At 33.4% G+C, this 27,038-nt stretch overlaps 1 protein-coding gene across 7 annotated transcripts in view; it reads left to right on the forward strand.

The window, feature by feature from the left end:
• The window catches only part of LOC138706428 (PR domain zinc finger protein 10-like), a 93,181-nt gene that overhangs the window by 15,160 nt on the left and 50,983 nt on the right, over positions 1-27,038 (forward strand). For 6 of the 7 annotated variants that reach the window (XM_069835721.1, XM_069835725.1, XM_069835723.1 and 3 more), the window contains 7 exons: positions 2,577-3,293; positions 5,020-5,209; positions 5,596-5,784; positions 8,415-8,645; positions 13,561-13,593; positions 23,467-23,622; positions 26,128-26,304. In XM_069835721.1, the coding sequence (XP_069691822.1) occupies positions 2,577-3,293; positions 5,020-5,209; positions 5,596-5,784; positions 8,415-8,645; positions 13,561-13,593; positions 23,467-23,622; positions 26,128-26,304 (1,693 nt within the window). The remainder of the gene's footprint in view (positions 1-2,576; positions 3,294-5,019; positions 5,210-5,595; positions 5,785-8,414; positions 8,646-13,560; positions 13,594-23,466; positions 23,623-26,127; positions 26,305-27,038) is intronic. The other variant, XM_069835724.1, reaches the window with a different exon arrangement.

Genomic DNA, 27,038 nt, shown 5'->3' on the forward strand with positions numbered 1-27,038 from the left:
GGGGGAGCATGTTAGCTACACTAAACTTGGCATGCGCAACATCAAAATCTTTTTGCTGCATATGTTGTATTCTAAGTAATGCAAATATTATATGTGTCAGTATTCAGCAGTAATAATTTACCCATTGTCATAGAATATTTCGTCATTACAAATGATTTTTAATCATACTCTTTTCCTCTAAAGTATTGAATAACGCTACTAATTGTCTTAAGAATTATACTAGTTTAATAATACTACTGCTACTAATAATAATAATAATAATAATAATAATAATAATAATAATAATAATAATAATAATAATAATAGTAATAATAATAATAATAATAATAATAATAATAATAATAATAATAATAATAATGTCTGAAAGTGGAAGACACCGGTAGTTCACTTTCAGCAATTAAAACGAATTAGAGGGAAAGGAAATGAAATCTGAAGGAAAAACACGGAACTGAAAACAATGAACTTGCCAAAGTAAATGAACCATTATATGAAAAATGTACTTTGAAAACAAACTTTTTAATTGACCAAATCCAGGCTTTTGGGAAACATTAAGTCACACTGAAAATCTGCATCCTGTTATTTAGCATGTCATCAATATATCTCAAATACGACTGTAATATGCGTGGCATGTTTATAATCTTCATACTCTATCAGTAATGAAAAGTTAATCGAAGAATTTTCACGATACACAATGCTTAGTAATGGAACTATTCATCATTTAATAGAACTGCGAGGCGAACCTAGTGGCAGAAATTGTAGTGACACTCCGAGTCCCACTTTTGATGATCCTGTGCTCCAGCTTGTATAATCACGTAAGCAACGGTATCGATACTGTTTTTGTTATAAATGTAGCACTTCCAGATCATTATATTCAACACTTAACCTCACTGGCATAATAGTAATTCCAATTATTATTTTTTTGTATAAAATGTATGTTAAAACTAAAAATGATAAAGTTACGAGTAATATTCCATACTTTATTTGCATCCTGTATACTGTATGGACTTCGTCCCCTATCAACTTGAGATATTGCCGTTGAAGTTGTTTTAAGAACTTTACAAAGAAGAATGGAGTATATTACCTGTTTCACTTTGTCAGTGTTTTACATGAAAAATGATATAATTTCTTTCAGAACATTGTCACTGTGTGTAGGTAAGACCATAATATAAAAGGTGAGGAGGTAAGACCTGCCATGTGAACTGTATGAGAAGGGAAAGAATGAGCTATCAGAAAGAGAGTCTGTTTCATTATGGTTAATATTATATGAATCTACCGACACGGAAGTTCATCTCAGCCTGAAACTTATCTTCCCCCTCCATACCCATTGGTGATATAACCACGACACATAAAGTCACAGGACAGGTCTTGCCTCCTCTACTGTAGTTGTGAATAGATTTACTGTTTTCTTCAGATACTTTGCAATAATACATGTTGTTAAACTTCTTCGAATTGGGTTATAGAGGGATATGTCAGAAACAGTGCTTAAACTTTGAAGAGACTAAACGAATCTTTCCTGCTACCACCACGACTATTACTAATGAAGTTCAGTATTTTAAAGAACTGTAGGTAAATAGGCACCGTAAAGAGAGAAAATTGTGAGAAAAATTATCAAAATGTATGTGTGACTTATACCTATGTTCACTGAATGAAGTCCATGAGTACAACAGGCCTGCATCTCGTGAATGAGTATTTTGTTGCGTCTGAGACAGTTATCACATTGGCGGGCACATCACAATGAAAATACAATTGTACCCATTTGTTTTATTTTATGGTAATAGTGAGTGGAAATAGTGGCAGGAAAACTGGAGTATCCCAAGGAAATTTGGCGCAACATCATTTTCTTCAACCACAGATTCAATTTGAACTCGTCTAAATTGGAAGTCAGGTCTCTAGTGTAGAAAGCTGATATTCTAGCCATTCAGTTTATACTTTAATGTCCCAAATTACATTTTAATTTGGCTGCATTTAAAGCCTGGAAGTCTAATGTGAGAAGTTACTTCAATAATCATTCATCTAATATTAATTAATGAAATTATTGTTATGTAATAAAATTAAAAGCATTATAATAAAAATCAAGAACCTCTCATCTTTATCTTACATCACTGATTAATATAAGAGGAGACGTTAATTTGATGCAGCAATTCACGTACACAGCCTGTGGCTTACTTGTCTCCATGAATTAGTTTAAAGATAGATAGCAGATTCTAGCATTGTTATTTAATGGTTACTTACATAATGTATCAGAATCTTAATGCTTTAATCCTATGTCATCCCATTCCATCCCATCCAATGACTTCACATCTCACATCACACCTCCCATATTACCCCATCTCATTGCGTCATACATATTCCATCCTACTAATCCAATCCAGTTGCATCATATTTCAACATGATCTTCGTATATTTTTTCCCACCATGTGAAATATCCTTTATTCATTCCTTACGAATTTCCTTTCAGAGATCCAGGTGCGTTTTTACGTTCATGAGATATGTAAATAGCTCTCTCATTAAGTACTCTTGAATTACTGATCAATATCTAGAAACAAATTTCTAATATTAAGTATCATGTTGTTCAGGTTGAATACGTAGAAGAACCAACAAGTGAGTATGGTCGGTCAGCATTTTCAAGTTTTGAGCCTGGTGCTCCATTTTCCCCACAACCATCATCTTCGCTGTCAGAGTTTGAGCACCGCGTGTCCCCTCTGGACCCCAACATGAGTTCTGCTGCCCGCTACTCCCCAGTGTACGCCATTACTGGTACAGGCACAGGTACACTAACAGTAGTTGCGGGTGAGGCATCTTCAGCAGGTGGCACCAGCACATCGTCCAACCCGAGCTCACCATTTCCCAGCAGCCAGGTGGCGAGCCCCATGATCAACTCGTCACCTGCCAATGCTCTGCCACCTTCGCCGTCCTCTGGGAATCCATACATCGACAGTAGCCAGGGGCACACCACCACCGTGGGCCATGGCTTTGTAAATCCCAGCTCTCCACTGCAAATTCTTTCTGACACACCCACATCGACAGGTGATGGGCTGCTGCGGCAAGTTGTGGCAAGCACCACATACTTTCGCACAGCTACCACCACCTCACCCCCACATTCCCCACTTCAGTCCACACTTACCCCGACAGAGAACTATACAGTGTCATCATCGACTAGTCCACTGGTGGATTCCGTCCCTGTCACACCAGCAGATTATCATGGCACCAGCGATGTGGCTGTTGCTGTCACCACTTCTCCAGGCAGGGTGGACTCCACCAGTGATCTCATGATTCAGCAGGAGGCAGCTCAGGTAAAAGTTGTGAATCAAATGAATGTCAGTAGTTAGGAACAGATGATCATACCTTTGACATTTAGCAAGAGAGTATCATTTGATAATTATATCAGACTGAAATAATAATAATAATAATAATAATAATAATAATAATTGAGCCAGTGTCTGGTATAGTTCCTGAGTAGTTCAGTCGGTAGAGCATTGGCACTCAGCCAAAGGTCCCTGGTTCGATACCCGGCCCTGGAATAATTTTTCTCTAAATTATTCAAGTCAGGTTCACAGGGAGGCTATACCTGAAAGTCAGATTTGCATAATAATAATAATAATAATAATAATAATAATAATAGTATTATTATGGCTTTGAAAAAAAAAACCTTGTCTGTTCATCTATGATGAGTGAAAAGTTTTTACTTGACGAGTGAAAAAAGGTCTGATTTTTCAATTGCACTTTTGTAGAGTGACATGCTGACTAGTGAAATTTTTTGCTGACTGGTAAGCCACCATAACATTTTTAAAACCCTGATGATGATAACGAGAATGACGATTACGATAATGGTAATACTGTAGTAATAATAACAATAATAATAATAATAATAATGCACGGCAAATGGAAGACATCAAAAGCCAAGCACATTAGTGAACAATGTAATAATCATGCTGTCTGTCTTTCTGTCCATCTGTTTGCTTGTCAGTGTACAGTGATTTTTGTTGGATTTTGTTCATATTAGATATCTGCAAGTGAATTTATCCGAGAAAGATGCACATGAAATATAAGTTTCACTAAAAAATAATAATGAGTCTTTATTTGAAATAAAACGACACAGTGCTGCTCCATATAACAGTCATAAACGATTTTCCTAATGGATTTTTGTATAATGTAGAGAATAAGCCGACAAATGGGACAGACGAGTTAGTATCAACTGAAAAACTTTTGCCAAAAGAAATAGATTAGAGAGTGGAACATAGCACCTAACAGCTTTGAATTGCAATTCCTGTTACATTGGAACAGAGTTTTCAAATGCAGGGTGGACATCCCGTGGACATTTCTTTTTTTAAATGATAATTTAGAAATTAACTCAAACTCCATTAAATATTTTGTCTTTCTGCATCAGTAAACTATATATTTGAGCAGCAAACATAAATTATTTTTTTTAATCGTCAGATGTTCATGTTCCATTCTTTATTATAATATGAAATTATTTGTACTTTTGTTATTAATTTATCTAAGTCCGGATTTTTGGGAAAGTAAAAGACGAGATTGGCTCTTACAATTGCGAGTGGTAAAAACGTGTTTTAGGCATAGTGAACCATTAAAATAGAGCATTAAGAAGAAGGATTCTCCAGAGAATCCCCTTATAAACTACTAATAATAATTCATGATACGACAGCCCATGAAAGGCCAACACCAATCAGCCATTTGCTGGTCTAATAGAGTTATAAGCTTTAATGGCGATTTTCAGCAGTGTCTAATCAAAATAATAAAAATGAGTGTTGTAAATGTGACATACTTTGTTAAAGTACTATATGTTTTATGCATTTCATAACAATTCACTTCCTTCCATTTGAATTATATTACCAGTACTGTTATGGTTTATTTCTTTGTTTTCTCCTCCTATCAAATTTGGCTATTTAGTAACAAATTCATTAAACTTATAGAATGTAGACCAGCTGAGTGTTAGATTTAAATTAATAGTGGGACTGTAGGACATTGTCTCTGAGGTGTGATTTTTCATGTGGATTTCAGTTGGTGGGTGGTGCACCAGATGATGGTGAGCGATTCCACAGCATTGATGATGGGATTAAGACAGAGGCAGGCAGCGTACAGCTTCTTATCAGCAGCAGTGACGGCTCCAGTATCGCATACAGCCTTGACCCAGGTCAGGCTGGCTATGTGGAGCAACTGGACAACGTGCTAGACTCTTTCAAGTCGCAAGGTGTGAAAATATTCAACTTATTGCAGCCCATTTTTTGAATTGCACATCAAAGAGATGAAAAGTGTGGCCTGATATTATTGTAATTTTACTTATATTTCTAGTTAAATGCTATTAAGACTGCATGATATTGGCCTCTGAAGACATGACTTTATAAAACAAGTCAGGGAATTCAAATGTACCCTGCAGTAAGTGTAATGATTTCATTATATCATAGTCAACTTATGATATCACCTTTTAGAGAAGGAAACTAACTCAGAAAAGCAGAAAAATAAAATCATGTGAAAATGATGAAAAAACTCTTCCTAACTTCACTTCAGGTGTAAAGTGCAACACAAAATAGTTACACATCACAAAGCCTAGTATGTGAGACATGTTTTATGTTATAGGTCTCGTAATAGAGGAGGGAGAAGAAGGTGACTTGAGAGTGCGACATCACTCAGTTGCTCGAGATGGCAGCACTTTACCTCTGGATGTAACACTGAATGTGACGACAGAGCAGCAGCAGGACCTCATTGACGCTGAACTCTTAGACTCACAGGTTAATGGAAGCATAGAGAGCCAAGTTCGGAGGCTAGGTAAGTCACACTCCAGCTGTCATTTTTCAACGTTAAGAGCTCAAGCTTACTTAAAAAAGTTTCCTTCAAATAACCTAACAGAGAAAGGGGTTACAATTATTTGGACACCTTGTACTGCAAACAAGAAGGCAGAAATTCAACAGTGGCTGCGAATGAATTATATAACCTTCAAGCAAGATATGACAAAAGCAGAATTGTTGCAAATTGTGAAAAGGAATAAACCTGAGTGATTTATATAGCTGACCACCTCCTTCATGAACATGGTCATACAATGTTGCGGTTGTCACCATATCATTGCGACCTTATTCCTATTGAGTACGTGTGGGGTTTGTAAAACAAAAAGTTGCAAGTAAAAACATAAAATCTAGTTTAAGCGAGATATAAATTATATAGAGAGGACAGATTAATAGAAGAGGAAGTAGCTAGATTTGTTAGCAGTTTGAGTGAAGACAGCAGCAGGAGCAATAGTAGTGACTCAGATTCAGATATGTCCGGGATATGCCCTCTGTAATTTCATGCATAATACAAGTCTTGGTTAGTCGGCCTGGGTAGTGTAGTCGTTATAGCGCTGACGTTCTGTGCTCGAGGTTGCGGGTTCGATCCCAGCCCAGGTCGATGACATTTAAGTGTGTTTAAATGCGACAGGCTCATGTCAGTAGATGTACTGGCATGTAAAAGAACTCCTGCGGGACAAAATTTCGGCACACCGCCTATGCTGATATAACCTCTGCAGTTGCGATTGACATTAAACAAACCATAATTTAATTTCACAAGTCTTGGTCTTTTGTAAATATGTAAATTTTAAATTATTTCCATAAGCATAAATTAGAACTTCTGAACATTATCAATATGTTATGTTATATAGTATGTAAATAAGATCGTAGCATGTAGTAACTTCGCCATAGCCGGTCCCTAGCCCGGATGAGAAAGGAGGAGGGTACATGACTATGTGTTCATTCATTTCTACAATTTTATCATTTTATTAGGACTTCAAGATCACGTTCCAAACCTAATGAGGTGAAGGAGAAGTATTTATGACAAAAACATTTCTCCTTAAAAACGAAATAGATTCCATTCACGTAATTTCCATTTAACCAACAAATATTCACTGTAATCATATAATTGAAGCATCAGCTGGAACAACATTATAAGTTACATTTGGTGAAATTTACAGGAGCAGCAAAAATGTGTACGCGTATAACGTTGTTCTTATGAGGGTAGCAAACTTTTGAGTGGACATATTTCACGTACTGCATTGATGGACAGTTGCAAGCCAAGGAGTATAGCAAGGTAACATGACATATAACATTATTACACGGAAACACGCCAAATGAAAATTTTGTAACTTACAACATTGTTCCAGCCGACGTTTCAGTTATCTCCAAATAATGTAGAAGTCAATCAGCGTCATTAGACCAACTTAAATTTAATTATGAATAAGTAATAATTAACCTCACATTATTTATTAATAAGCAATAGTCAAGAGACATGACACTATTTGACGGAAGTTTGGCAACATCCCTATTTGGCAAGGTTCGTGGCCTGCTGTTTGACGTGGTGAGAGGAAAGCGGGTTGAATGGAGTACAGGCACTAACTTTTCCAAGAACAACGACAGCACTGAAGGTGCACAGATCTGATGGTCTGACAATACCTTTACTATTTGCAATGTTTTGATCTGCTGAAATGATGACACCTCATCTCTCCTGATATTGAAACTGTCATTATGCAATACTTAAAAGGCATCAATAACATCTTATACATTATTTATGTTATCATTAAATATAATTTAGTACTTCTTTTTCTTTCTCTTCTACTAGCTTGTATATTCTTTTGAGGGTCGAGTTTTTTCATAAGAGTTTCAAGTGTTTCCTATCCTTCCACAGTTGAGTTCCATCTATTTCATGCCACTCATCTCCTCTTCTTTTGACGTCCCTCTTAACCTAGTCCAGCCATATTCTCCTTCTTGGTGTTCCTCTTGGAAACCATCTCAATTGCGCTCTTTGACTGTAAACCTGTTAAAGATGTTGATTCACAAGAAGATGGAGTAATTAAAACTGTGAAGGTAATTCTGAATATGAATAAATTATCCTTTTTTTTTTTTTTAATACACTTAGTGATCATAATCGTCCCTAATATTTTTCTGCTTTAATTTGTTTTATAAGATAAAATTTACCAGTATGCATGAAGTGGCGTAAATTGTATGTCTCTAAAAAAGTTTATATAAGAGAAATTAATTTCTATCTATAGATTTATTCTGTCAGTCAAGAACTTCTTGTGGCAAAAATTTTAGGCTTAAAGAAATACGTTTATACAAAATTGAATATGTTATTGTCAATTCTTTCTCGAATGGTAGGTAGTAGATAAGATTCTTGAAGTGTGCGTGCCAGCTGCATCACCAAGTGTATTGATTGAGTGAGGGATAGAATGTGAAATAATGATTGTAAGTTCTGAATTATTGTTGTGTGTTTATATATTGTTGGAAGTAGAGATTAGAATAGGTAATAAGCTTTAGCAGCAGAAAATTTATAACTTTGATCATTGGTAACTTAATATAGTTGCTATTTTAATTGCTGTGTAATGTGGTAAGAATGTAAATGTCGTCGTCTTGATGTGTAATGAATTTTTTTAGAACACCCATTGTTGGGTGATGATGTGGACATGAACCTTGGAGTCCCGGCATCTGGATTGAAGGCATCTACTACACACAGCTACGCCAACATGTTGCTGGATGGACATGGTCAGAACATTGCAGAGGAGAATGACAATTCTTTGCCACGGAGATCAAAACGCCATCAAATGCAAGTGTCAAGCCCTCACCAGCAGATCATCACTGACTGCAAGGATGACATCAAGAGCTTCTGTAAGTAAAGTTAAAGTTGTCTTCTGTTTTTTGAATAGCATGGTGAAGGATCTTAGGAAATTCATACTAATAACCTTTGTACAATAATTATTTTCTTATGAGATTTCAGGCTATGACGTTGACTAGACTGTCAATAATAGTTTGGATTTGACATCCGCATTATAACATTTCTTTGACATATCAGAACGACTTACAGTTCGCATTCTCAAGCAATATATCCATGAGGATAGAACCTGTAAGTAATAACATGAGACAAATTAAATCTCACGTGATTATTAAGTCCAAAATAATATATTGAAACTATTATTTTCAGCTTTTATTTTCTCAATACTGGGAACGGGCTTTTTTTCATGAGGGAAAATTTCTCTAGTCTTTTTCATTGATCAGATGTTTCTAGGCTTATTTTCTAGAATTGGAAGTAGTGATTGAGGCAGTAGGTAGAATTATGGCAAGAGAAATTGAGGTACAGAAAGAAAACTTCCTCAGTATTCTTTTTTTAAGCACATATTTCCATTTGAATTTGCCTGAATATGAATCTGAATTTTCAAAGTGAAAATCAAAATGTTCGTGACGTTTTGTAATTTTTGTACACTTTTACTGTACAAGGTATAGAGAAAATATTCAAATAGTACAAAAAATAATTTCCGATATTTTTTAGATGATCACATACATATTTTGAACATCTTTGATGTTGAAAACAAGTGTTCCTGACGTGAAATCGTTTTTATACTCCGAATTTACAAGTTGTTTCAGCATAAAGTATGACAAGAAATACTATCATTTTTACTTCAGTTGCAGTATAATAGTAATGAAAGCTCTTGTGTCAAAATTACGTAAAACGATGATTATTCATAGTTAGCTGGAATGATTTTCTTCTTGAAATTTTTATTACATAAGACATGGTACAAAATTAAACAGTAAAGACCATATGTTTCCTTCATAATACCGGTAATTATATGTTGATTTACTCGCAGCACCTCATATCTGTTAATAGACAAGATTGTTTGAAGTCTCTGAAGTTGCCACATCAGAAAGGATATGGTTAAGCATTGGGTGGTGGCTTGAAGCATGTCAGCTGTTGAAAGTGGCACTCATTATGTATTGTATATCATGGAATCTTTGGAAAAGAAAGAGATCTGTAAGAATATGATCCGAATAATTTAATAAACTTGTGTAATATGTATAATGAGAAAGTAAATATTATTCAGTGACACTCATTTTATTAAATCATTGTCTTTGCTCTTGCTTCAGTGCATTACATTTGTGTGTAAAAGTAACAAGACTATTTAGTACTTCATGCTTATTTGCGAAATAAAACTAAACTTCATCATCATCATCATCATGAACCGTTCAAGTTCAGCTTAGCCTGTTCCTGTATTTCAAGATGCTCTTGATGTGACCAGTATTCTTTAGGTCTTTTTCTACCTCATTGTCAGTGCCTTTAGGTTCATATTGAAATGCCTTCTTTGGTAAACGTGTTGATTCCATTCTTTGTAGTTAATCTAACCAGTTTCTTTGATATAATCGAACATATATTGATATATTCAGGAAGAATCTGTAAGAATATTCGTATTCTTAAGACAAATTTCAAGAAGTAAAAGTGTATTATGTATACAGGAACCTCTATTAACATAATTCAGTTGCAGTGTTTGCTTACAAGTGGTTCTTCCTAGGCTCCTTTTCGTCTACAAAATGGCTATCATCTCGTTTTGTTGTTTTATATTTTATTTAACTCATTGCATTTTACTGCTATTTATTTTATATTAATTCTGTGAGGTATTTTCCATGTTTTTAAATTAATTTCAGTAAGCAGCTAGCTTAATTTTGTAACATAACAATATGTTGTTGTTGACCAATGCTAAGAATCTTGGATTTCTTACATTCTCCTGCGAGCGTCCCAATAGTATTTGGTGAGCTGCGATGGTAGATCAACATCTATTTTCTTTATTGCTGGGCTTTGTAGCAAATGTTTTTATCCTTGATAGAGTTCTGATTTCTATAGAGGTGCACTGTGGATGTTGGTAGATATTAATCCGATGTAGATGAGAGGCAAGACAATCATGTCCGGTGGTCAAGCGAAATATAGCGACAGCCTTTTTTCGTGGTAAATCTGTTATTACTGTTTAGCAGAATGTTTCAAGGTTTGCCTTCGCTTTTCTTCAGGAATTCCTGTTTACAAAAGGACTGGACTATGTGTTTGATTCTGACTTTTGAGGCATGAAAGGAGATTTTATTATTTTGAGTTTGTTTGATGTTTGGCCAGGAATTCAGCTTTCTCATTACCTGCTGTTCCACAGTGTGGGGGTATCCATTGAAAAACTACCTCTTTACGAAGCCCTTGTAGCATTTTAAGAGCAGAAAGAATTTCTCTTACTTGTCTGTTTTCTGGAGTCCAATATTGCAATATATCAATGTTAAATTAATTAGGTATTTCCAAGTTGTATATTTCTTTCTTGCAATTATATCATTATAAGATATATTATTTAGAGTTTCATTTTTTGTTTAATTTTAATACTGAAACTCTTTAAGTGTAAGAGAAAAAGAAAATAGACTACAGCATTAATGCGGGAGCTGTGATACGATGTTGCAGAACTATGAGGATCTGAGTGTATGCAAGAAGCAGCATAAGTAACATCGATTTTCAAGTCATTACATTTCGTAAACGAGGGAAAAGCGAAACGAACTACTTATCACCACGTTCCTTAACAAATGGAAATTAGCTTAAATATGTATTTTCATTAAATTCAAGCTACACAACCTGGGACACTTCCCTTGTAAGTGAACTCTGAAGTTTGATCAAACACTTTTATGAAATCGTACTATAGGTGATGAGCAACTTAATATCATAATCGAAAAAAATTGGTTCATAGGAACATAATCATTACGAGAGAAACGTCTTACCTTTCTTTAAACTTCTTCATGTAACCACTACTGTATCCTGGCTGACACACACATATACATCCTGTTATAAATTATGCACAACATAATAGGAAACTTTTTCTTAAAATGATTGACTCGCACTTGGCTTGATGAAACCAAACAGTTGGTAGACTCACGATTGACTCGCACTTGGCTTGATGAAACCAATCAGTTGATAGACTCACGATGTTATATCCAAATATTATGGTGGGTGAGGCAGAAATCCTTATCCATTCTTCTCGATGTTCTTTGCTCAGAGATGTGGAATGTGAGAATGTGAGACTACGCATTTTTGTGTTAACCATTTTTTTTTACTCTTTGAACCTGTGTTATGCAGTGCAATGATGCTATTTAATATTCTGAAGAAGATACATCATGCACTGTGTTAGACTTCAGATACTTTATCTGTGCACTTGGCTAGTGTTTTCTCACTACAACTCATTACAAAAATACCAGTTCAAGGAGACATACTTAGCACAACTTAGCATAATACACAAATACACTATTATATACACAATCAGACTCCTTAAATCCAGATTTGGAACCTCTAGCTTATCTGTTTGGTTTCATAAAGATCATAGGCAAAGTCAACAATAAATTCGAGACCAATAATGTATATTAATGTTTATGGGTTGTTGGAATGGAGTATTACTCTGAAGACACATTTATATTTCTGGAGTCGACCTGGTTGGCGAGTTGGTACAGCACTGGCCTTCTATGCCCAAGGTTGCGGGTTCGATCCCGGGCCAGGTCGATGGCATTTAAGTGTGCTTAAATGCGATAAGCTCATGTCAGTAGATTTACTGGCATGTAAAAGAACTCCTGCGGGACAAAATTCCGGCACATCTGGCGACGCTGATATAACCTCTGCAGTTGTGAGCGTCGTTAAATAAAACATAGCATTAACATTATTTCTGGAAAAATGGCAAAACTGCGTTGTTCAGGATAGTGATTTCTTGACGAATGAAAAAAAAAAGAGACAAGAATTTTCTCTCATAATGAATATGTTCCTGTGGAATTCCTCATACTACCTCTTCATTTATGAATTCTGAAAACAGTTCCTATCTTTAAAGTGAATATCTCAAAATTCAGTTTATATACATAATCTTGTCAGTATAATGAGAAATTATGTATACATTGTTGTACTGTTCATCGAATTTCTACATACAACATTTCATGAATTCTGAAAGTTCACCAAACATTTAAATTCCTTACGAAGCATTAAAGTTTAGACATTTTAAAAATTGAATTGAATTTAAATGAAGAGGGAAACATTGACAGCACTAGCACTGCAACCTAAAAGATCTGTTGCGCTTCCCTTTCATAATACGGTATTGTATTAGTCTAGTAGCTTAATGTTCTTGATGAACTCGATCAAACTATGGACTGGGACAGTTCATCAAGTTAGGAAAGTGTTTTTCAAAGACGAGTGTTCTTTGATGAGCGACAGCATTGCAGTCACATAGTAGATGAGCTACATATCTATCTCCCTGTAAACAACGAGTACAAGCTGGGCTAGTTTAGAGTTTTTAGTAATGTATATCTTATCTCTGTATTATTTTTTGTCATAAATTTGGAATGCAGCTTGCTTTCCATTGTACTTAAAAATTCTGCTTCATATTTATACAATGGTTTTTATTAAACTTTCAATTGTAAAACCGTGCTGATATTGAATTACTACATTTTTATGTAAGCACCAACAATATTCCTCATTTTGAACTTCCAGAGTAGGCCTAACTGCCTGTTGTCTTTTGAAACACAGTAGTACCATACATAAAAAAAGATTATAAAAGTTAATGAGATGTTGTTTACTAATACGGAAAGTTTGTTGCTTTGTTTTCTATGTTAATTTCTACTAGGAATTTTGAATGTAGTCTGATTTGTAAAACTTTGAACATGAAGCAGTGAGAGACATTTCCTGTTGTCTGTGCATATGCTGCTGTCACTTGGTACAAGTTTATGCTAAACTATGTTTCTTTCTCTGTTTTTTTTAAAGCTGAGGACATTTGGATCAATGGTGATATAAAAAGTAAGGACGAAATTAATGGAGTGTGTGCTTGTTTGTGCTCACGCTTTACTGATTCCGGCTTGACCCCACCATTGTTACTTGACAATTCCAGCTGTGTGACTAATCTTTACCAAGCATTGCATATAAAATCAATTAACCATTACAAAAAAGAATACAAATTTGTAGTTTTTGTTCATGTAGTTTGGATTCTAGAAGACTGCTTGCATTGTTCTCATCTACAGTTTAAATGGTTTTTTGTTAGACTGGTTTCCGATTAGTAAATAATCATAATGAAGTTGTCATTCTAGTAAATTTCTGTATGTTTGAATTTATCTTGATAAAACATTATTACAAATGTAATATTCTGCAAGTCTAGTTCTTTATATTTAAAAGCTGAACTTGTGAAAATGTATTAAATTCGATCATGAATTATAATCAGTTGTAATGAGGAAACAATAGAGAACGTAATTTTTTGTCATTCAATTAATCTAAATTTGAAAAATTTGTGTGCAGTAATTCTGTAATGAAGGTTAACATCTAAGATTCATGCTACCAGTTGTACATTATAAATATACGTTTTCTGAAGTGTTGATATTCACTATCACTATCAGTCATGGAATATTGAACTTCTTTCTTGTGTTGATAGCTCGATATGAATTAATTTGTGGAAAGATATATTTTTTAAATTTGATTTAGGACTAATTAGTGTCTAGTAGTGTGATTAATTACACATGATTCTACATCCTTATTAAAAAGCACTAAATTATTTCAAGAATTTATTGTTCAGAAACCAAATAAGGTACATTACTGAAATAAATGATGTTTAACTAAGGAGCACTTCATGATTTTATACTGCCTGTAAATTTTCAAATATACACTTAATTTTAGTACTGCAGACATTAAACTGATTTTGAGTGATGATTGTACCTTTCACCTTAGTGAGCATATGAACAGACACGTTTTCTACACCTGGGCTAGTGAACTGCCAATTTACATTACCTTGTTTGTGGATCATGTGCTATTCAGTTCTGAATATATTACAGCCCGGTGTATTGTACCCGTCCTCATATATGTACATAGCATTGTTATGTATGTTAGAATAATGAAGAGCAGGTAACCATATACACATTGTTCAAGAGCACCAGAGGTAGAGAGGTAAAATTTCCATGCATTCATGGTTATGAGAAATGGCTGAAGTGGACAGGATTACACTCGAACTGCCTTTTAATTGCATATGAAACCCGATACTCAATTTTATAGAAGGCTGAATGGACCTTGGAGTTAATCTGCAAGGTATGACTAGTGAAAAATCTCACCTTCACTGAGACAGAACCCAGGTTCAGTTTTTTCTTCATACATCCAGTTGCAGATGTTTAATTTCTTAGCATGTTACAACAGTGGTCAGTACTCAGAATGATCAATATTTTCCTGAGAATTATTTCAGATTGCAATTACATAAACCACCATATTGGCACATAAAATCTGTAGCTTTTTGAATAAAAGTTCCTGTGGTAGATGGGTGAGGAAGCCTCATGCCTTGGCCTTCCAGATCTCTGGATTTGACCCCTTGAGTATTGTGTTAGGAACACAATTTATGTTCCTATGTTCCACAATAGGGTTGCCAACTGTGCGGAATTTTTCCAGATTGTCAAGAAGTCAGTCCTCTATGCAGGAAAAAATTAAATTGTTTTCAGGACGCTTAATGTCCGGAATTTTGTTCATTGCAATATTATATTTTGAAATGTCATATTGATATTTCATTATTAGAGATTCGACATAGTTTGCAATGGCTACCAAAGACATTTTATAATTATACGATATATTCTTTGATGAATAGAAGCAAAGAGTTTGTAATTATTATAAGCTCTTTGGATAGAACACAGAAGCGAGTTTGTGGCTCTCATTGGTGACATGGCATGGTAGTAAATCAGCATTTGAATAACTTGAGTGATTCTGGTGTGCATCTCTTTAAGAAGGAAGCACTAAATGTATATCAGAGGGCCATTGACTATTTGCAGAAATGATTTGTTTACTATTCTTCACTTCTTAAGAAAATCACTTTTCTGTGTCTTAATGATACTTTCACATTCAGTGCCCTTACTGAAATTGTGAATATATTGCATGTTAATATAGAACTGAACTTCAAAAATGGTGATGCCTTGTACCAAGAGTATTGGCTATTGAAAGATCTATCAACTCCTCAAGAACGCTGGGACACTGTTATGAGGACACATAGTGTACCAAACTTAAAGAAAATTGCTGAACACATGCATGCTCTTCCAATTAGCAATGCTCATGTGGAGCGAGTTTTTAAAAAAATAAAGAATATCTGAACTGATGAGAGGAACTGGATGAGGCCAGAACTTGTAAAATCAGAACTCTTAGTAAAGACGAACTTTAATATGTCGTGTAGAGAATTTTTTGATTATATTTCAACAAACAAAGAACTAATAAACAAAAACAAAGGGAGCAACAAGTATTCTTTCAAACAATGTTAATGTAGTGAGTGTAGAGACATGTATACTTATCAGCCCCTGTGTTTTTAAATGTGTACAGACTTATGGCATGTTCTTTAATATAGGGCTACACCACTACAACCAAATAATAACACGAAGATAATTCTAATTGATTAATTGAGCGTCAAAATACAAATGTATTTATATTGAAATTCATTATAAGTTTACATGCTTTTTTATTTTTTTAATGTGTCCTGAATTTCGTCCTCTAGAGTTGGCAGCCCTATTCCACAATCACTTAAAGACTTACAAATAAGAACATTATCAGCTTTTCCAGGTGTGAGGCCTGACATCTTATACTAAGTGACAAATTAGCTGGGATATTATCTCGGTATTTGCTTTGATGCAATTGGAATGAATACGTAAAATTTATAGGCAGAGCAGAAACTTAGTGTTACTTAAAGGTTGTTTATTTAAGTAATGTATTTTATGTTTCAGCATCAAAGTTTTCAAAATGTTAAGTATTTTGTGAATAAGTTTGTTATTCTGTAGTACAGCATATAATGTATTTATATTTATTTTAACTGGTACAAAGATTTGAATACAGTTGATTCTAGTACCCATCTTCTTGATTTAAACACAAATTAGTGGAATTATCTCGGAAACCAGTCTGTGCGTCCTCACCTGGACTGCTTGTTTTGGACCAAATAGCGAAATTTTGAACTTGTACATTTTGTGAAAATTTTTGCTTTTAATCGAATTGTCTTCATTGTTCTTTAAGCATGTTGAATTTCTTTTTCGAAATTTATGATGCACTTATTCCCAGCTATGGAAATGGAATCCAACCTTTGTGACTCATTTTGTATTAGCTTGCTTCCTATTTTATTAAGAGACACTTCTCTCAGTATATCAAATACATATAGTTTTCCATTCCAAGCTTATTCTTACTTCCACAATTCTAATCACTCCAATAATACCGTATATTCTATTTTTTAATTCTAGTTAATGTAATTTTAATGCATGTGTGAATATGTAATAAATAGTACAACAATATTTTTTATAGCAAAGCAATTTACAAGTGAAGTTCTTCTAAATGTAAAGTCAACATAATGTTTGAAAAATGAAGTGTTTGCTTCATGTTGATTCTACGAGAAATAACACTTGTCAGTTCATAATTTTATCTAGGAATACTAGCTTCCTTAAATAAGCTTAACACCTGCATAAACTATTAAACAGCATCATTGCATATGCGTTTTAACTGCAATGGGTTTTGTGGTTTTAATTTTACATTGGAAAATTGTTACCTCTGATTTTGTATTAACACAAATATTTCAATGTATACAATCAGAGGTTTCCAATTCGAAGTTTTTTTCATAAAAATTGTACCGTACTGTATACTTCACATTGTTCTTGCATCTCTCTGTGACATCTTCTTTTGACAGCTACATGTATATCCTGTGGTGTCTTATAAGTGCAAGAAGATATAAACTGCCATAATGTCACTACTTACACAAAATATGTAAGAGCTAAAGACACACAATCATAAAAAATGTTGAAAATAATAAGTGATATGTTTCACTCGGTAGTAGTCTTGATTTTATTATTGTGTGTTACTGTCTATAGTAGAAGATGACTTGGTAATTCAGGACTGTTTTTCAGTCAGAACTTGGCAGAATGCCTTTATGCTACTTTTTTCTTGAGAATTATTTAATCAGAATGATCTTTCTCATTACTTTGACATAGATCATACGAAATGCTTCGAAGAAAAAAAAGTAGCTGAAAAGTGCATTCAAAGAAGCAAAAATTGAAACACTTATACGAGTACAAGCTATGTGTTCTCAAATACAATCAAAGGACAAAGCGAAGTTTACAGGACAAATAAGACTAGAGATAAAGGAACACACTACTCAAAATATAACATTTAACATTTTGGCAAGCTTTTTTTAACAATAATGTCTTTAGTGTATTACATGAAATATTCCGAAAGGGTTTGTTACAATTCGTAACATGTATTTTAAAAACGTTTTTAATTGCTGTTTTTCAGGTATATATAAGGAACTAATAACTTTAGTCCTTGAAAACAGTTTCCTTTTTTCCTTTGACCTCTTTCCATGAAAGTTTTAGCGTTCTAAGAAACCATGTTTTTACATAATCTCTATTGTAATTGTGGCTAATTAATTTAAATGTGACAATTTTTACATTGTGTGAATTACAGATTTTATAAGATACTGTATAATATAAAGCTGTTAGAAGCAGACGAAAGTAAATACTGCATATTATATTCTTATTTTTTCTGAGTTTCATTAACATTTTGTAAAATTTACTTGCCAGAACTGAGCTTTCAAATTATGTTTTATAACAAATATAATACTTACATTGGTTTGATGTAGGTTTTTGCATACTTTTATACTATCAGTTCTAATGGTACACAAATCACTAAAGTTTTGTTTAATCAGTATAATAGAAAATAGTTTTCGAATTTTGAGGGATTAAAAAAAATTATACTTATCATTTTTTGACAGTTCATTCCTTTGTCAAGACGATTTTGGCATATATACCCAGATGAGTAGGTTATCCTTCTTAACGTGACTGAGTGACAAATTTCAGATGTTGAAGTCTCCCTAGAATTGAAACAAGAAAGATGTTCTAAAAACCTAAAAATTACGTCATTTTTTTGTAGTAATGAGAGTGAAATTCTTGAAAGGGTCAGTAGCGGCATTCATCTTGCCACCTTTATCTCTATGCTATTGTAGGTAGAGTGACCAGAAAGGGCATTTAAAGATAATAGTTGCATAATGGCAACATTTCTGAAATGCGGTTTAGTCATTGTGAACACCATTATGTCAAAAGATATGAGGAGGACACATTGAATTAAGTCCATAGTGTTTGTCATGCCAAATATTATTAGGAATAATAATCTTTATGACAACAGTGATATCAATAATTACCTTTCTTCAGATGCTTTTATGTGATCCAATTAGATAAAAATTTATTTTTTAATTCAATTTAATTTAATTGCGTTCATTTCATTTTGTTTCTTCTGTCACAAGTACTGTGATGGTTTGTGAATGGGAGATGCGTGAAAATTGCTTGGAGAGAGAATATCATCGAAATGATAGCCGTTCAAATCTTGGATTTAAAATATCGGCATCCTAATCAATTCAAATGAACAAAAAAGAAAATGTAAATTAATGTTAAAAAAATACATAATGAAATTTTAAAAAAGAATAAATATTCTTGCGACAAATGTGGTGGCTATCAAAACGATAAAAATTTATTAAAAGTAAATAATATACATTGAATTTTATAAAGATGAATAGAGATGGTGATTGATGATGTTCACTGAAGATTTTAAAATGGTTGATGCAATTGTCTGAAGAGTCTTATCAGGAACCTTTAATTTTCTGAGGATCTCCAATGTAGTTAAACTCCAATGATTTTCAATAAGTAACTAATAAAGATTGAAATAAGTAAACTGTATGTATACCTGGAAGTTTAGAGAATCTAGTGAGAAAAACAATGGAAAAATGGAGAGGTAATATATGAGTTTTAGAGATGATTAAAATTTGATATTTGACATTTTTTTTAGCTAAACTTCCCTCTTTTAAATAGAATAATTGCATTGTCTCTAAAAGTGACATTTTACTGCTTTCATGACAAGTGGGTACATGTTTACCACAAGCAGTAAGAATCTCGTAGGATTTCTTGCTTATGCTTAAAAATTGTTAAAATTAGATTAAATTATTTACAAATATGGAATTGGCAGTATTTGAGTATCTACAAGACTGTTAGTTTTGCCCATGCTATGGCAATCCTGATATAAATCTAACAACAATACATCTGTTGCGTGAGAGCCCATGGAGGACCAAGGCCTACCAGCTGACAGTTGACCACACATTCACATGCTTCAGCAGAGGTGAATGATCATATAACCAGTATGGGAGTAATGTGTGGTTAGCAAGATGATCTTCCCCCATTTCGTTATAGTTGGCTTTTTGAAACCAGATTCCTTACTCACTGTAACTCCCCAAATTCATCACGGTGCTGAGTAGGCACTAGTTCTATGTAATACTGGCCAAAATTTCATGAGAAAATTTCTTTTGTCATGACGACTCGAATCAGTACCCATTCTGTATCACAAATCTAAGATATGACTCATTAGACCACATGACTATAACACAGGATCATATAAATCTAAGAAAAAGAATTATATCGATATTCTACAGCAGACTACATAGTAACTGAAAAGTTTAAGAACATTCTAAGTTTAAATAAATAATGAAATAATAAAAAATCTTTGGGCAGTAACAAACTATTCTTTTGATTGTAATAACAATTATTTAATATTCTTATTGGATTCTCTAGAAATAATGAGATGGAATGGAAATAATAAAGCAATGATGAAATGATTTGAATGGGAAAAGCAAACTAGTTCGAGTAACTTTATCGGATAAGCTCTTTGTGCTCCATAAATCTCGCTTAATTTTCAGAAAATCGAACTCTGATCTTGTGTGAGAAGCCATGAGGTACTGACCATGCTTGACTGAACTTGTTCTTTCTGATTGCTTTATAGTTTGTATTGGAAAGACACTCTTATGGGCTTTTGATGCAACAGCTGGTATTAATAAATAGAATACTAAGTATCTGTTCCTCGATTAACTGTTCTGCAGATTATCCATCACCAAAAAAAAGAGGGCTTTTTAAGTATTGTAATGGCTTAAGCTACTCTTTTATACTTCCTAAATCGTGCCTACCACGATCAGCATAACTTCGCTGCATGTGTTATTTTCGTTTGCTTCTGTGTCAAATTTAGATAAGTATTTTCACTTCCATGAATTATCATAAAAATTTCACTTTGCACCACCTTGCACTCGAATATTTATTAGTAATTAGCGAACTTACAATAGATATAAAAAGGAAATTAGTTGCAGGATAATGCAGAAAAAAGAACTGGCTCTTTAAAGCATCTTAAATTGCGCCAGATGGATTTAAGTCCATTAATATTTATAATAAGGATTATCCTTTTCTTTCAGTTAACCATTCACTGTGTCCTATCCATTAAAATGGATAATCGAGATTGTACTGTACTTCAAGTTAGCTGTTTCAATTCTGATGAATTTCTTGTGGAGAGAACTTCTATATTTGCATAGCGATATTGAGTTAAGACGTCTCTTTATGTATAATTATTGAGCAAGTAGGAGTGACACAAAAGTGATTTCAGTTCATGAGGAAGAAACAGACCTTATAATGCATGTCTCAACTTACGTGCTGCTGTTAGAAATGAGATTCTAACACAATGAAATATTGATGTATCACTTATAGAGTCAGGTGAAGTTCTTAAACATTAACAAATGCGTGAAAAGTTCTTTTATTATTTTCACTGTCCATTGAAAAAGTCTTAATTTTTAAGGTTCGATCAGGCAAAATAGAGAATACCTACTTGTTACGAATATTACTATTAGTAATTTCAGTTGACTAGCTGACATTTTAAATTTTACATAATTAGCCTTAAATATTAAATGTATGGATAACAAAAATGCTAAAGAATTGGGTGTAAAGTAAAACAGGAATAGTGGATGCGATCTCAAATGTTGTAGCTCTGTTAAATGGACGAGAACTCATGAGCACACTTCTAGTGATCAGGATCTATATATTAATATTCTCTGCTACATCTACAAATGATGTCACCAATACAAATCTTGTATTAGGTTTAATGTACCGGTATATATATAATTGATGGTTCAGTCTCTGATTGATTGTTTTTCACTTTGTTCTGTGCTCTCCTCCGCACTTATGTTAGACAATTGTAGATTTAGTCACACATTATATATTAGGATGAATCTAGATTGAAGTTTTTGCATTTTTATGGAATATAACAAGCTAATATTCTGAAAGTTGCATCTACAATACCTTCGTCTTAAGATAAGGTGAGAAGGGAGTATTCTTCTCACCAAGACAGTTATAGTAGGTGTGGCTAAATCCACTTGATTGATCGACGGTTGACGGCAGAAGATGATAAATTTTAGGCAAATAAGCAAATAATGGTAGGGATTTTTATCAAAACAGAAACTACGGTGTGAACAAAACTTGAAAAAAAAAATAGGCACTATATGAAATAAGAGATAACATAGTAGTTAAAAATGATATTATTTGTAAGTGGAATTGGATGAAATAAAAGGAGAAAGGAAAAGAAACAATGTAGACTTTTTCCTCCTCATTTTTTACAACAGAAGATGGAAGGTAAATTTACCTTCGAAACATTGCATCACTTTATTTCACTAGAAGTGAAATGTTCAGTCAATCCAAACCTCAAATGAATAAGTAATAATTTCCCTCTTCTTTTTTAGAATGTTCTTTATCCATATTAAATAGGTCCTGTTGGTGTCTAGTGCAAACTGTTATGTCTTGTGGGATGATAGTCTGAGTTTTGTCATTGCATGGCACGTGATTGAAGACTTCATATTTTTTATTTAAAAGGGAATATACACCTTCAGAAGCCGTAAAAAAAATATATATTTTTTTTCTTTTTTGTTGAATGGACTTTCCTCAATAGTATGGTGAAAAAAAGGTTTAAATATAATTATCTGCTATTCTCGAGTTATGACCTAGACCTAAAATGTGAGACTGTGTCAATTGACTTGGTCATTTAAAAACAGACAAAAATTCTCATCTTTGGTAAGTTTGTCACTCATTTCCCGTAACTGAAGTTTTCTAAATCCGTTTTCTTCATAACTTCTACATTTTTTAAAGACAAATTCATGAAATTTTGCATGCAAGTGTATTTCATAATGGTGAAAAACCCTGCCTTTAACACTGTTTTATCATTTGAAGTTCTTTTTTCATAACTAGTTATTTATGTAAAAATAGTTAAATTTTACAATTCATTGCAAAAAAAAAAGTCGCAAAAAATATTAATTACTTATTCATTCAACTGATAATGGCAGGATTTATTAACACATTAATTATGAATAAAATAGAGAAGAAAGCATTAAAAATATTCAAAATTGTACACGATATCAGCAAAATAAATTTTCTCTGCACAAATTACGTATCTTGATTTAAAAATATAATTATCCTTAACAATTAAAGTTCTTTAGATTCAAAAAAATTGTTTAGTAATCTAGAAGTATAGTGTAATCACAATGCCAAATTTCAGCATAAAATTATTTCAGGATATATAGAAATTAAATTCCGAATTTTACTAAATTTATATTAACAAGAAGGTGTACATATCCCCTTAATCAGAGAAAATAGGAGTAGTCAGATCTAGTGGCCTCATAAAGTGATTATACTTTCCTTCACCTGGTGTCAGTAGTTAATCAATTATGAAACATTTTGTATTTTAAATAGTCAATCACACTCTACTGCTTCCTGCTACTGTATAGTAATCTTTGCCTCCTAGTGTTTAGTGTGTACTGATATTGCCTGGTTGTTGCAGGGTGTGAGGAATGCTGCAGCTCTTATGAGCAGGGCTGTCCACAGCATCGAGTGCAAACTATCTGTGACAAACCTGTCCCTTCTAGGGCCTGGGCCACATTGCCTGCTTCATACTTGGCTATCAATAAAGTTGGCTCATGTCTCAGTGGCTCATCTGGTGAGTGCAGAATGTAATAAAATAATAAGTTGTTTCTACTCCTCGAGGGTTAGTCCTTCAGAAAAAGTTATTTATGAAGGGTTTGAGGAGAAAGAAGTAGTACTGCTTTTAACATAAGACACATGAGTATATAGAACACATCCCTTCTTTCTTATATATAGGAGAGACTGTTGTACCTTGAACATAGTGTATCGTGGAACATTTTTTGTTTCTTATTTTTGCTGCCTAGAGGACTCAAACTGAAGTAGATTGTAGAGAAAGCCGCTAAGTAGCTCTGGTCGTAGTTTGGGTTTGATTTATTGCAAAGTGTGAGTTCTGTGGACAAAACAATTTTTTAGTACCAAAAGTAAACATTTCGTTCATTGATATACGTTTTCTAACATGAGACCAAATTGTGTTTGTGACTATCAATCAAGAACGGTGTGTTCCCTATCATCTAGTGAGTAATGACATATGTTAATTTTCATAATTTATTCGAACCTCTAGTTTTGGCAGCTATATTTGTTTAAACGTGCACCCTCTTGTACCTCTGAACACAAAACATGTTATACCATGGAACATGTTCCAAGGTACACGATACTGCCAGTTTTTTTTTTTTTTTTTTTTTTTTTTTAAGATCATGCTACGATGAAATAAGTCTGGAATTAAGACGCCCCCAATTGATGATCCAGATAACTTGAAGAAAGTTGTGGAAGCCGTTATGGCTCTTCCAGGAAATAAAATCTCAATCAGAGAACCTGCATTGGTTTATAATAGCAAATAATTTTAAATATGATTATGAGTTTTTACAGCTATATTCCCACTTATATTCCATATGTTCCAAAGTACAAGAGGGTATGTTCCAAGGTACACTACATGAACTTGTTGTACCTTTGAACAGATTACTTATCCCGTCATTTAATTTTTTTTTTTTTTCCCATCTTTAATGGATCTGTGAAACAAGCAAATAGATACAGGAAGTTGTAAAGGAATCTTCAATAATTATTTCAAGAACTCTTTCATTTAAAAAATTTCATTTCCCAAAATTAAAAAAAATCAAATGTGAAAAATGTTTCAGTGTACAACATATATATTAGTATTTTCATATTGCTACATACAATGCAAAATAAATACAGAGCGACCGGCGTAGCTTAGTTGACTAAGGCGCTTGCCTGCTGATTCAGAATTGTGCTCAGACGAGGATTCAATCCCCACTTGGGCTGATTACCTGGTTTGGTTTTTTCCGAGGTTTTCCCCAATCATAAGGCGAATGTCAGGTAATCTATGGCAAATCCTCGGCCTCATCTTGCCAAATATCATCTTACTATCATCAATTTCATCGACGTTAAATAACCTAGTAGTTGATACAGCATAGTTAAATAACCAAGTAAAAAAATACATATTAAGGACGTCACACACCCGTTTGAGCAAGCTCATATTTTGTACTTAATTGAACATAACAAAAATTGAATAAAATTACAAAACCAATACAGTTATTACGAAACAGTGATAATTACGAAGGTAAAAGTAGAGAATCAAGTATAGAACGGAACATAATGAGTAATTATACTGAAATTAAGGAAAAGGGAAAATAGACATGAATGCTAAACAATTTGCTTAACTTTTTTCTTAAATTTATTAAAATCAAAATTACCTAGGTCAGAATTTATTATCAAAATGGAGTTCTATAACCTTGGCCCATAATTCTGTCTGTATATGTATACATATACATACACACGCGCGCACACTCCATTTTTGAGAGCGTGCCGGAAAAGCCCCTCATTCTTAAACAATTAATTTTCGAAATTGAGAATTTTACATAGCAGTGTACAAAATATTACTTACATATAGGGAAAATATTAGTATATATAACTTGTGAAGGACCCTAACTGGCGTGACCATTGGTGGTTGCTTTATTCACCTTGTGGTAGAAACAGTTTTGCTAAACATGAACAAAGTCAAGTACTAACTTAATTCATAATCTTGATTGGAGATTATGTAACTGCACAGCATGAGCCTTTACTAAAATAAAAATTTACCGATGTAACTGCAAATAGTAATTACTTCTACTTGAAAAACACCTGTACTACAAGAAAAACAATTCTCTTAGAGAACAGAATTCCTTCCAGAAATACAGTTCCAATCAAAATAATGCAAAAAATACACAAAATATAAGACAATTTTAGTCGAGGAATCGTTAATCTTCCATAAGAGGTTATGTCGCAGCTTTTCAAATACCTTATGCATTATTATTCTTTCACAGAAGCTTATTTATAGAGAAATTGCGTTCAACATGAAAGAATTTCAAATTCACAAAATAAATAAAAACCATAAAACAACTCACTATCTGTTCAATGGTTGTTCTTCATAGAGCCAAGTTTCTCAAGGGAATTTTTACGAATTGTTCTTATTTTTCTTAATTAATAATGCTTTCAAATGTATTAATCGATATTCTAAAATTGTACTGGTATTTAATAAAAGATATTATTAGGGTCTCGTTCTTGACTTTGTCATTGAATTTTGCAGTATATGGAGTTTTTGCTCGGAAAACAATTCCAAAGAGGACTCAGTTTGGACCAATAGAAGGTGTGCTGGTGAAAGCAGATGACCATGTTATCCCAGCAGATGGGGAAGAGTCCCAGTTGGAACTGTTGGTTGAGTCAGAGACTGGAGCCATGCTGAAGCTAGACACAGCATGTGAGAGTAAGTTTAGAGGAACTTAGAGAATTTTTTAGAATAAATTTTTCGTGTTGATTCACTTTTGTTGGTATTGCATTTTGAATCTATACTGTTAACAGTTGAGTATTCAAGTCCAAACAGAAGGAAACTGCTTCATAATTTCGGAATGCCTAACTAGTTGCTTCTTTAGGAAAATGCAGGTTTTTCATATTATTTACAGAATACATGTCTAAATAACACGATTATTTTTTGTTTTAAGGATACGAAATTAATTATAATATTGAAAAATGTATCCTATTAGGACATATTTGTCATCATTACTGCTATTGGTACATTGTTTTTCTTTTGCCAAGAACAACTGTACAACATGTTATGCAAATGAATTTTTGTGGAATTCCATTTGCTTCTGTGGTACGGTATCTATTTTTGCTCCCATTGTATCACTTTTATATCATTGCTTTCTGGCTAACATAAATTTTTATGTAGATCTTGCTAACAGTTCCTCATGTTTGGCGTGATGTGTTGTTAAATTGAAAATGTGATACAGTGACAAGTGGTGAAATTTGGAAAGGAAATGCTTGTAAGGTGAAATACATTACTTGCCTTGTATAGCATTTTGGAGAGTAAACATTGAAAGAATCATACTTTACCGAATATCTGTACTTGAATAACTCTGTTTTTTACTTCAGTTTTCTTAATGTGAAAAATAATATAGCAGTTAATTTAAATTTGGACAATTTAATGCATATGACAATCTG

The sequence above is a fragment of the Periplaneta americana genome, chromosome 9 (assembly GCF_040183065.1).
Source record: "Periplaneta americana isolate PAMFEO1 chromosome 9, P.americana_PAMFEO1_priV1, whole genome shotgun sequence".
In the NCBI taxonomy this organism is placed as follows: domain Eukaryota; kingdom Metazoa; phylum Arthropoda; class Insecta; order Blattodea; family Blattidae; genus Periplaneta; species Periplaneta americana.